General features: G+C 45.3%; 1 protein-coding gene across 4 annotated transcripts in view; it reads left to right on the top strand.

Moving 5' to 3' along the window:
* Positions 1 to 13,146, top strand: part of Sort1 (sortilin 1) — an 83,055-nt gene that overhangs the window by 23,608 nt on the left and 46,301 nt on the right. For all 4 annotated transcript variants that reach the window (XM_041675582.1, XM_041674855.1, XM_041677194.1 and 1 more), the window contains exons 2-3: positions 4,230 to 4,289; positions 7,162 to 7,235. In XM_041675582.1, the coding sequence (XP_041531516.1) occupies positions 4,230 to 4,289; positions 7,162 to 7,235 (134 nt within the window). The remainder of the gene's footprint in view (positions 1 to 4,229; positions 4,290 to 7,161; positions 7,236 to 13,146) is intronic.

Raw genomic sequence — 13,146 nt, 5'->3', positions numbered from 1 at the left:
CTTCATGATTGTTGGGGGGAAATTTTCACTCCCTCCTCCCTTTTAGGGCTTCTCAAGGGCTGTTAAAGAGAATAGATTGGCCTGGCATGGCGGTACACGCCTCCCAGGACAAGGAAGGCAGAGACAGGCAGGTCTCTATAAATTCAAAATCATGGTTCCCAAATTGAGTTTCAGATCAGTCAGAGCTACACAGTGAGACCCTGTCTTTAAAAAAAGAAAAGAAGAGCCAGGCATGGTGAGTCTTTAATCCCAGTACTCAGGAGGCAGAGGCAGGCAGATCTCTATGAGTTCAAGGTCAGCCAGGTATACAGAGTGAGTTCCAGGACAGGAAGGGCTACACAGAGAAACTCTATCTTGAAAAATCAAAAAAGAAAAGAAAACTAGAGTCCATCTTTATTGAGCACTTCCCACACACTCCGCTGTCTGCGTCAGCTGTTAAAACGTGGAGGCTCCATCTCTGCACCAGGTGAGCTTCAGATCCAGGGAGAGATGACAGGGAAAGTGTGGAAAGTGACTGGAACAGCTCCTGATGCCAGCCCCTGAGCTCCATCCATGCGCACACACGGCACTCATGTAACGCTCACCCACAGGATAGGATTAGATTAGAATCTGTGGCCTTTTGCGGACAGTGGGGAATTAGTCTCTAACCAGGGCCAGGTTGTCCAGCCTTTCCTTAACACTGTGTTTCTTCCCTGTGAACGAGCAGGACTGAATCCGGACTCTGGGTACCTGTCCTCCTTTGCTTTCTGTGGCTGTGATAAACACCACAGTCAAAAGAAGCAACATGGGCAGGAGAGAGTTCATTTCACCTTACAGCTTAACAGCCCATGGTGGGGAGAATCATGCAGGAACTCGAGGCAGGAACTGAAACAGACCCCATTCAGAGACCTTTCTAATAACCTGGGGAATGCCTGCTGGGGTAGCATTGACCACAGCGAGCTAGGCCTCCTCCAGCCATTAGCAATCAAGAAGATGCCCCCACAGACCTGCCCACCGGCCAATCTGATCTAGCAAGTCCTCAGATAAGGGCCCCTCTTCCCAGAGGTTTCTAATTTGTGTTAAGTTGACAAAAACTGACCACCAGAGCCTGCAATCTTCCGGACAATCTACCGGATCTGCCTTCTTTCCATGGGAACTTTTTTCCCCTGCTTGAGCTCTGGCCCTGCTGTCAGATCTGATTTCGTTTTCTCTTTTAATTTCGGGATGTAATGAGTATGTTAGAGCATGGAATACAACAGATGAGTCACATCTTATGTAGGCAGATGAGTGTTTCGATGAGCTTGTACATTTTCAAAAGCAAATGTTAAATGGTTAATGGGAAGGGGTGGGACAGAAGGTCAAGGGTAACAGAAAGCCACAATTACAATTAATAAGTCTGCCCTGTATTTTCAAGGGAGCGCTTCAACATAAGCTAGGTCAATTACCATTTTAGTTGTTTAGAGGAGGGCGAGGTTGCCAGTGGCATCCAGTCGCTCTTGTTCCTAGACTGAGCAGTAAGAAGATGTGGATAATGTGTGTTCACGCACCGAGTCTGTGTGCAGAATACTGTATAAAAAGGGCAAACGCTGGCCCTTATTGTCTCAAACTAACAAATCTATGGTCTGACGAAGACAACCAAGAGCCCCAGTGCAGTGGCTAATGAAAGTCTCCATTTATTCTGTCAGCTGTTACACCAGACCCTTCCTTGGGGGGGTGGGTACTCACGTTTAGGTGATGATCAGTACGGGTGGTACCCTGGCTAGCCCTGCTCCTCTTCAAGGGACTCGTTGCCGTAATGTCAGACACTGTCTTGTCTCCCGAGAGAGCGTGTGGTCTTGCTCTGTGTGAGACATGTAAGGCGCACTGTCGTTCTGTGAGGTTCTTGTTCCAAGAGTCTCTAGCTGCCCGGCTTTCCCTCAGATGCTCAGTGAGTTGTGTATGAATAGCCCTTCTGTCCCTTGGTGGCTTCTAGCTAGGCCCGAGCACCCGAGAGTTAACCAGCGTTTACTGAGTGAGCCCTGTGCACAGCGCGAGTACTATTTATGGAGCGTGTTCAGCGGGGTCTTTTGACCTCAAAGGCACTTTACTTTCAGAGGGGAAATGGCACAGACGGACTTGAGCCCAGTCAGGCCCACAGAGAAAATTAGGAGATAAGCGAAGCAGTTTGTGTTCAGGGTTCTTCCTCTCCCTCTTCCTCTGTTGGGACTGGAGGCTTGAATGACCGAGGAGCTGACATCAAACCATTTATAGGCATGCTCTATTTTGAGATGGAGGTTGTGGTTTGGGACGGATATGTTATAATCATTTTCAACAAATGCTTATTGAGTGTGCACACAGAACACCAAGAAATAGAAAGGTCCCCCTCTGCTGGAAACTGGGCTCACATCTGGGAACACTGGACACGTTGAGGGTGCATAGGTGGAATTGGATATGTCTTCCTAAGGAAAAGGCACAGTCGTCAACCTTTACAGAAGTAGGTGCTGAGCTACCACAGAGTGGGGTTTCGGGCAGGGACATATGTCAGGAAAAGGAAGGACCTTGATTTTCATTTTGTTTTATATATATATAGATATAGATATCGTGATTTCTGTATGCCTAGAAGTCTTTTCAAATGATTACAGTGCCTCTTGAATTATTTTATTAGCTTAATAAGTGATAAAGACTAGGAGATTAAACATTAACCTGGAATATCTCTGTGTGATGGATTCTGAATGACTTCATATTCTTTATTGTACTTCCTCATACTGTTTACATTTTCAGTGACAAACATATTTTATTTTATTGGTTTATTTATTTGTTTATTTTGGTTTTTAAAGACAGAGTTTCTCTGCAGCTTTGGTGCCTGTCCTGGAACTCCCTCTGTAGACCAGGCTGGCCTCGAACTCACAGAGATCCACCTGTCTCTGCCTCCTGAGTGCTGGGATTAAAGGTGTGCGCCATCACCTGTCTATATGTGATTTTATAAATAGAAGCTGAAAGTGTTTGGGTGAAACTTTTCCCGCAGAGGTGGCTGTTGCTGCCTTTTGCACATTTCCTGTAGTCTAGATGTAGTACACCATCTTTCCCTGTTCTGTCTTCCAGTCCCCAGCACAGCTCTCATAAGGTTTGTTATGAATCTCTGTTGTCGGCTGGACAGACAGAACAAAGCCACTTGCTCCTGGCTTCTGCCTCCCTTCACTTTAGCAGTTCAGCCTGGAAGCAAGAGGAATCTGACCACTAACTGTCCAGCTGCACTGTGAAGACTGCTTAGCAAACTCAGTTATGCCTATTGGGTTATAATTATGTCTGTCAGTGTGGGTTCTGAGCGCTTGTTTTTAAGCACCCTAAGAATTCTTTGCTATGTCTTTATATTTAGCTCTGTTGGAGAAGCAATTAGACTTCCCCACCTCCCCATCTGGTGCAGTGAAGACTAACTCATCTGCTTGGCTTACTTTGTATGAGAGACTTGAAGTCTCTAAGGCATCTGCAATTTGGATGAAGTAGCTAAATCCTATCCCATTTCTCCCAGATTTTATTCTGGGAATCTGTGTCCCCTTGTTAATTATGAATTTAATTATGCAGAAGAGTAATAAAGGATTGGATAGCCTATCAGAGTGCTCATCTCTGGGGAAGAGTGATTCCGCCTATTTTAACAGTCACCAATTGCCTGTAGCTCTTCCTCTAGGGACAGGGCCTTATGAGACTTCTGCCATCCATGCTGAGATTTCAGCCAGTGTTGTCATTGTGGAGGGCTCGTTTAGGTGGACATATTGTTAAGATTTTGTGATGCAACGCCTTGTCATATATAGAAGATGCTACCTCGGAGCAACTATCCTGGTCCTCTGGCTTTCAGTCTTTCTGCTCCCTCTTGGGTGATGTACCCTGAGCTGTAGCGGTGAGGGTTGTGTTGTAGATGTATCAGTTGGGGTTGGGCACCCCACAATCAGTTGTTGAGCAACACTAAATGGATTCAGCAGGATACACACACACACACACACACTTAAAGAAGAGGTTGCAAAGTTGAGAGGGATTAAGGGGCCGGGCGGTAGTGGTGCATGCCTTTAATCCCAGCATTCAGGAGGCAGAATAAGGGAAACAGAGTTGGAGAGGGACGAGTTTGAAATGGAAATTATGTAAATAGAGCACCTGTGAATGGCATTCTCAAAACAGCAAATGTAAAAAGGTAATAAAGGTCTGGATATTTGAGGAAAGCAAGAACTGCTGGGAAGGATGACATTTCTAAACAAATTTTGTTTCCTTTTCCCTAATAGCATGTCTTTGATGACCTCAGTGGCTCGGTGTCCTTGTCCTGGGTTGGAGACAGCACTGGGGTAAGTAATATTCTAAACTCCTTCAGTCGACCCAGATAATGTAGGTTGGGGCAGGTGTACACTAAATATTTTCTAAACGTTTCTTCAGCCTTAGTCACAGAAAATGTGTTTTCAGGACAGACTTTCAGGAAATTGTAGTTGGTTTGGCATTGCTGTAGAACTGGGAACCAGTTGAAAGCAGTCTTAAGACTACTGTTACCCTGCTTGATAAGTACAGTGGGGGGTATTAATTAACAGATTAATTAATGACTACATTAGTGCAAGGTACATGACAGCAAACCAGAAAACCGTGGAAGCCCAGGCTTTGGTTTTGGAACACAGGTTATCAGGGCTAAAGAGATGCTCAATGGTCCATAGCAGCAAAAGACACCTTTTGTCCCTGGGCCCCTTAACATCAAGAGGAGCGAGAAAAGGAAGCAGGGAGTTGCTGTTACCTGAGAAGGGAACCTTTCAAGGAACCTCCACGTAGAAGCAGAAAAGGGAACACAGTGCGTCCTGGCATTTTCACTCCCATCTGTACTTTTCCTCTGCCCTTTCCCATAGTGTACTGAAGGACTGTGGTATCTGTGGGCCCATGCCAGCTCCACGTGTTGTCTGCCCTTACAACAAATAGGTATAGTGTTGGTGCACATGCCTGTAACCCAGCACTTGGGAGGCTGGGGCAGGAGGATCTGGAGTTGAAGGTTAGCCTGGGCTACATAGGAGACCCTATCTTTTTTTTTAAATTCATACTTTTTTAATATTTATTTACTTATTATGTATACAATATTCTTTCTGCGTGTATGCCTGAAGGCCAGAAGAGGGCACCAGACCTCATTCCAGATGGTTGTGAGCCACCATGTGGTTGCTGGGAATTGAACTCAGGACCTTTAGAAGAGCAGGCAATGCTCTTAACCACTGAGCCATCTCTCCAATCCGGAGACCCTATCTTTTAAAAAAGAAATAAGTGTACCACAGGTCTCTATGTGGAGATGTAGATGCAGGGACTTTGGGTCTTTGGTCAGGGCTTGGCATCACTGGCTCCATTATCTTGGGGGTGGTGTTCGATATCAAAGCCTACATCAGTGTGAGGTACACGGGAACAGTACCAGTACAGCTCTGGTTTTGGAGAGCAGTTTGTCATGGCTGAAGAGGTGCTCAGTGGGTGAAGGGTGTGCTGTGCCGGCCTGAGGACCCGGGTTTGGATCCCCAGCACCCACGGAAGAAGCTGCACATGGGTTGGAGAAATAGCTCAGCAGTGAAGAGCACACAGGGCTCTCGCAGAGGACCTGCTTCCTGTCCCTAGCAGCCATGTCAGTGGGTTCACAACCACCTAGGCCTCCAGCTGCAGGAGGTCCAAGGCCTCTGGCCTCTGAGGACATCTGTGCCCCTGTACCCCCACATAGGCACACATACGCACTTAAAATGAAAATTGGAGAGAAATGGCTGGATGTGGTCACACACGCTTATAATCCTACTACCAGTGAGGCAAAGGCAGGAGGACCCCCAGAAATCTCTGACGAGGTCGTGTGCCAGGTTCAATGAGAAAACCTGTTTTCACAAAATAATGCAGAGAGTAACAGAAAGGGATACCCATGTTGACCTGTGGCCTCCACACGCGTACATATGCACACATACATGAACATAGACAGACACATACACCCTATATATACATAAGCAAAGCAAGCTGTTTTTTATAATTACCGTTTCAGCTTTCAGTATAATGTCCTTAAGTGTAGCTCGATTTTTCTCAATTTTGACTTATGCCCTAAGTTCTATGATTTATTCATTGAGCTGAGAAAGTTGGTAACTCTAGGTGTTTTGTTTTGTTTTCAAGCACAGTCCCATGTATCCCCAGTAGCCTTAAATTACAGCATGGTTTAAGTTGTCCTTGAACTCCTGATCCTATGCCTCCACCCCCTCGTGCTGAGATTACAGGTGTGTGTACACCATGCCTAGCTAAGATTTCTTATTATTATGTGGACTCTTGATACTTTCTAGGTGCCTTACTAATTTATCTAGAACCTTTTTCTCATGCATATTTTTGCATAGAAAAATAATTTTATACAAGATGAATTCCATGAAGAACTAGCAACTCGGAGCAAAAGACACACAGACACATGATTGTTGAAATAGGAGCGGCCGGGCTGCGTCCCCCGGCACCCGGCCGCCCCCACAGCTAGCTTTACCCGAAATAATTACACGGAAACTGTATTCTTTTAAACACTGCTTGGCCCTTTAGCTCTAGCCCTTACTGGCTAATTCTGATATCCCGATCAACCCATCTCTAATAATCTGTGGACACGGGAAGATTCTAGCCTACGTCCATCCTGGGTCGGAGCTTCATCGCGTGCGTCTGCCCGGGAGCGGGGCATGGCGTCTCTCTGTCGAGAGCAGAGCTGTCGAGTCTCTGAGCTCACTTCCTCTTCCTCCCAGCATTCTGTTCTGTTTACTCCACCCACCTATGTTCTAAGCTATGAGCCAAGCAGTTTGTTTATTACTTAACCAATGAAATCAACAGATTGATATATGACACTCCCACATCACATAATATGGTGGCCCGTGGGAGACCACCCACAGTGTGCTGACCTCTGAGGGCAGAAAAAAGAGTGTATTTTACGGTAATATAAATACAAATTAGATAAATCCTTCCTTTATTATATGTATTTGAGCATTCTTGACTCACAGCTTCAACTGTAGGGCACAGAGTAAGACGGGCACCTCACAACCCTGGCCTGTGGTCCTTTCTGGTTTCCGGATATGTTGCATTATAGGTTCCTAGGAAGCAGGGCTGGCATCAGTCTTTGAAGTACAGTTTAGCATTGCCATCTATCAACATGTGGTAGCCGTGTCTTTCACTTCTTACTGACAGAGTGCTTTTGTTCCTCCCCAGGTTATTCTCGTCCTGACTACTTTCCAGGTGCCACTGGTGATTGTGAGTTTTGGACAGTCCAAGTTATATCGAAGGTGAGATGGATAACATCCAGGGACATTTGACCAAGTAATGCGCTAGGGTTGGAGGCTCCACCTTTTATGGTCACAGTAGTTCAGCAGTTAACTTCGCTTCTAAAATTCCAGCAGACTGGGATGCTTAGCCCACTACTTTTGGATGACAACTTAGCAACCTAAAGAAAATGAGGAGAAATTTAACTTGAAGGCAATGAGTTGACCTGCCAGAGGGGTGGAATAAGGCAAGTTGAAGGGAGAGTCTACAGGTGTGCATGTCCACCTTAATCCCATGGGTTTTTACTGGCAGCAAGGCAGTGTGGATTTTCTGCATCTATATGATATATCTCTCTATATATCACATTATATATGTGATATATATCTATATACATGTCTTTATCTAATATTTTGACATCTAAACAGGTTGTTTCTATATAAGATAAGATGTTCATTTCTGGGGGCTGGAGAGATGGCTCAGTGGTTAAGTGCATTGCCTGCTCTTCCAAAGGTCCTAAGTTAAATTCCCGGCAACCACATAGTGGCTCACAACCATCTGTGATGAGGTCTGGTGCCCTCTTCTGGCCTGCAGACATACACACAAACAGAATATTGTATACATAGTAAATAAATTTTTTTAAAAAAGATCATTTCTGCATAAGAAGAAACTGCGTACATCGTGATCCCTCAGTTTACCTCATTACTGTAGTTCATACTAGATGAGGATGAAAACATTATCTGTGACATCCGCACATCTTCTGCAGCTTACATAGTAGGCTCTCTTTCTCAGCAGGATCTAGAGCAGCTAACACTCCAAAATAAGTGATTATCGTCTTTTTCATGTGTGTCACCCCGTCTCCTCCTAAGGAACGTAAATGAATCACAAAGTCCCAGCAGCTATTCGCAGAAATACCACAAGATCCAGAAGCCCCTGGGAGCCCTGCGAGGGTCTAAGCTTTCTTCACTTGACTGTTCCACAGCTGGTCGTGACCCAGGTGCAGGGAACTGAGGTTGATGCTCTGCAATGCATCAGCCCAACTTCCTTCTCCCAGAAGATGTGACCTTTGACTTCTGCCCAGCGGCCTGGAGCCAGAGTTTTCTATTCAGCATGGCAATGTAAAATAAGCAAATACTCCTTTAGGCCAGGAAGAAGTCACATCTTGGAATTGCCAGAAACTCCATGAAGGTTGGACACTGCATTCACTGGGGACTCTCTAGTCCATGGAATTGGCAGGCATAAATGTTAGTTAGATGAGTGAGTGACTGAATGAATGACTGAATGAATGCCTTGACTGCTGTCAAGTTTCTATACTGAGAACTTTGTTTCTGATAGATTAGTAGTGTACTGTAGAGTCTGGCTGTTAAAAGGGCCCACAGCACACTATAACAATTGTAACTAGATGAAAAGTCTTCAATTTGGGGAGGAAAAGGTATATTTAAAACTCTACATTGATTTTAGTAGCTGTTTCTAGGATTTAAGAATCCTCGTTGTAAGGAATCTCCCCCAGTACAGTTTACCGCCTCAGCTTATCTTTCTCTGTAGAAGTGATATCATCATATTAGAAAGCGTTTGGAAATTCTAAAGAGAAGAGCAGCTCACTACAGCCAAGTGCCATCTTAGTTTATTTACAGACTATTATCTTGATTTTCCCCTTCAGGGCTATATCTATCATGCGACTGTATTGTCTTGGGAAGCAACAAAGAAAAGCAAAAGACTGCCAAGTTTGAGTTGGCAAGCAGGCTGAAGGTTGAATCTCCACACTGTCATTTGCAAATAGAATAAACTTGAACAAGTCACATGGCCTCCTAAGCCCTTTCTGTTACCTATTAAAGGAGGACAATGACAGTGTTCACCTCAGGGTCACTGTGAGGACTCTCTAATGCCTGGCATGGAGCGGGCGAGGGCTTGGGCTAGTGACCGCAGGTGGCATGTAGCCAGCCACTGGCATGGCTGCACTGGTTGTCAAAGGGAAAGTCTCCCATAATGGTTCCTCCCTTACTTCTGTTAGCGCAGAAGCCACTGTCTGCAGGCCAGCATTGCTAAGTCTTGACTTCACAGGCTCTTCCCATTCCTGTTAGGAACTGCCCATGGGTCTCCTATACTGGTCACTCTGGTTTTTGTGGGACTGTTAGTTTACTTAGTCAGTACTGTTGGGCAGTTAGTTGGAATGTAGCCATTCTCTCCCTGAGACTAAGGTTTCTATGCTGCACCTCCCTATCTGTGTCACGGGATGCGCGGTCCCAGTTCTTTCTGTAGCAGCACATAGAAACCTTTTCTCTGACTGCTGATGGCCTCATATTTTGAAGGCTTTTTTTATTGAATGCCTCCCTTTCTATGTCAGGTTATCTTCCATACATAATGCTCTAGTCAGTTTTCTTTTCTGCCCTACGAGTTCTTTTTGTTTGTGTTTGCTTTGTTTACCACGTTGTTCTTGCACCGTGTGGCTGGAGTGGGACCTCGGAGTCCCAGCAGCAGAGCCAATCAGTCCTTTCCTTCTGGGTGATGTGCTGCCCGGCCACAGGGCCACAGCCACTGCAGGCTGACTCAGGCCTTTCACCTGGCGGAAGCCCCTCTTCTGCTAACAGAGAGCAGCCCTGCTTGTTTGTGATATGGTGTCATGTTACCAAGGCTCTTTTCAATATTGCTGCCATAGTCTTGGCCAGTCACTCTGAATATTCATTCTCTCTCCTCGCTGTGAGGTGAAATCAGATTCTGTCCGCCCTCCCAGAGTTTAGGAGGAAACTGTTAATATGTCCTGCTGCCTTTCCCACTGGGCTGGCCTGGCCTGAGATGACTTTTGTTGAGCAGCCAGAGGGCACCTGTTGCTTCAGGAATGGAAAAGGGAGGGACTGTCTGCTCAGAAGATATTCTGAATGTGTTTCCGTTGCCCAATCAGAACTAAGACTAGAGCTGGCAGAATCCTCTCTAGCGACTCCTCCACGCCTCGGTTTTCCACAGTTTTGATGACTATAGTTTATTGATTTGCCTTTGTTCAGGAAAGCATTTGGTATGCAAATCATGGGATAGGGAAATGTGTGCCTCCTGCCGGGTAGAGTTAGGCGTGAAGGCTCACCAGAAACACAGGAAGTGGTCTCTGCTGCCTCCATAGCCTTAGAGAAAGGATACCTGAGGAGGAATTCTTGAAGGAATAGGAGATCATAAGTTATAAGAGCACCGAATCATCAGACCCATCGAATATTATTATGTTATATATATAATATATATTAATATTATCACATATATATTACATACATTGTCTTTTGATTGTATTCACTCCCCTCCCCCACCTCCTTCCAGATCCATACCCACCCCCACACCCCCTCACCCTGCCTTCCATACCCACCCAACTTTGTGTTCTCATTTAAAAAAAAAGACCATCTAGTCCACCTGGAGCATATTTGGCCTATTCTTAGAGAAAATTAGCTTCCTCTCTTCCAACAGCTATCAGTTACCAATAGCTCCTTAGCTAGGGACAGGGCCACATGACCACCACCCTCAGCTAGGGCTGCATGGCCACCAACACCCTGTACATTAGGGACGGGCCCACATGACCAACTCCACCCTCAGCTAGGCTGCATGACCAACTCCACCCTCATGCTAGGGACAGGGCGCATGACCACCACCACCCTCAGCTAGGGCTGCATGGCCGCCACCACCCTCTATGCTAGGGGTGGGGCTGCATGGCCACCACCACCCTCTATGCTAGGGACAGGGCCTCATGATCACCACCCTCAGCTAGGGCTGCATGGCCACCATCACCCTCTGCTAGGGACGGGGCTGCCTAACCGACTCCACTCTGTGTCCACCGCAGGTCTTGTGCATGTTGGGCCAAGGTGTGTTTCTTTGGCTCACTCTTTAACCCTACCATATGAATGGACTGCGGATTTTCTGCTCAAGTTCTTAATCCTTAAATTCTGCTTCTTTCCTTCTTAACGATTCTATGTTATTTCCTCTCTCTCCCTTTGCACCTTGCTATCAGCTGTCAGGAAGCCAGGCTTAGCGAGCTTCGGCTGTATTTCCAGTCCGTTCTCACTAGTAACTGCTACCTTTTGTACAACAGTTCTTCATGAACACAACTCAGCCCAGTCTTTGCCACGGCAGAAGACAGCCTTCCCTTTCCCACCGTCCAGTAACACACACCTCGTTTCTGGGACCTGATCCTGGTGGCTTTCGGTCCGTGGTTTACGTTCTGTCAAGTATAGAGCATTCTAGAGCATTAAGTCTATTTTCTTTCTGGACCTTCAGTAGAATCACTCAGAGAATCATACTCACAGCAGTCCAGGTTTTCCCGGAATGCACCTCAAGCTATCCAGTCTCTATCTCTTTGACTTATTTTCCTGTGATTGAATCACTACAACAGATCCTAACATGAAAGCAGCACGGCTGATGACTAACTAAAAACTAAGTCCAGTTCTGTTGTCTCCCCGGATTGGAAGTGTTTACGTGGCTCATGGTTGGTGCTTATTTCTCATGCATTCTTTATTTGCAGTCTGCCCATGTACTTAAATTGATTTGTAATTCCAAATTCAGTACTCAGGCTGCGTCTGTGACTGTTTGTAGACACAAGCAAAAAACAAAACAAAACCCACCCTGGTCATTTGTTTCCAGCTGAAGTTAACAGCATGGTGGTTGGAGGAAGACTAGAGCTCAGTGTAGGGTGCTTGTCTAGATATGCAAGCTCCTCCCCCCAAACAACAACCACCACCACAAAACCCCCTACAAGTAAAGCTCTGCCCTGGTGTCCGCTTTCACACTATAAACAAGGATTCTTTCACAGGGTCAAGGTGCTAGTTCTTGTGCTTTTTGTTGGCAGTTTGCTGTTGCTCTCCGTGTATATTATTGATGCGCTGTTGTTCCTAAACAGAAGGAAACTTAGAGGCATCCCAAGCAGACACTTGTTAGTGCGTGTTAGGTAAAACTTGACTTGAGTAAGAGTTGTTGGCCTAAATTCAAATTGGCGAAGCAGCAACACATTTTAAATCAGCTATTTTTAAACAGAAACACAGCGAAGCAAGGTTACATACTGATCGGTTGGTGAATTTATGACCAGATATTCACAGAAAACTCACACAGTATTTCCTGTAGGAGCAGTGACTCAGCATTTGCTGGGTCAGTTTTTGTTTTTGTTTGGTTTTGCCTTTTTTTTTTTCCTCAGAAACCCTGGCTGACCTCAACCTTGCTCTGCAGGCGAGGTTGTCTCAAACCCATAGAGATCTGCCTGCCTCTGCCTCCTGAGAACTGGCATCAAAGGCCTGTGCTACTATACTCAGCGGAGTCAGCATTTGTGACAGCTTCACAAAGTATAACGTCACAACTAATCTGATAATTCAGTTAAAAGTCTCAATTATTAGTCAGGAGAATGTAGCTTATTAAAATGTGCCAAAGGTCATGGACCGAAAGCAGAAGCCAGGCGAAAATGGCAGAATTTGAATTCATATTAACCTAACTCTCACTATTCTAATCTGTTTTCCCACTGTCTGATGCTACTTCATGTTTTTATTTTTAATATTTTGTTGTGTTTTATAATTCTTGAGAAAATATATTTTATGGAAATCATGAAAATATGGATGCAAAAAATGAAACTTTAGAACTGTTAGATAAAAGGAATTTGAGTGTCTAGGACCTTTCTTTTGCTTTGATTAAAAATTCTTGATAATATAGAATTGAAATTGTGTTAAAAGCAATATGCCACTATATATTTTAACAAACTTTCCATACATATGTGTTGATATGAGTACATATATACACATACATGTTTGTTGCTTGTGACAGAATCCCACTGTGTAGCCCAGGTTGGCGCTGAACACATGGTCCTTTTGTCTTTTACCATCTACTGCGGTGAAAACGACACTGAGCCTACATCTAAAGGCTGGCACAGGAAACACTTTCCTTGTCATCCCCCACCTCTGGCTGTGACAGTCTTTCCACCCTCTT

This window comes from Microtus oregoni, unplaced genomic scaffold (genome assembly GCF_018167655.1).
Source record: "Microtus oregoni isolate MIOR12 unplaced genomic scaffold, Mior012 000000F_ref0000247, whole genome shotgun sequence".
Taxonomy (NCBI): domain Eukaryota; kingdom Metazoa; phylum Chordata; class Mammalia; order Rodentia; family Cricetidae; genus Microtus; species Microtus oregoni.
Note: the sequence above shows the minus strand (reverse complement) of the source record. Positions and strands in the feature narration are given on the sequence as shown.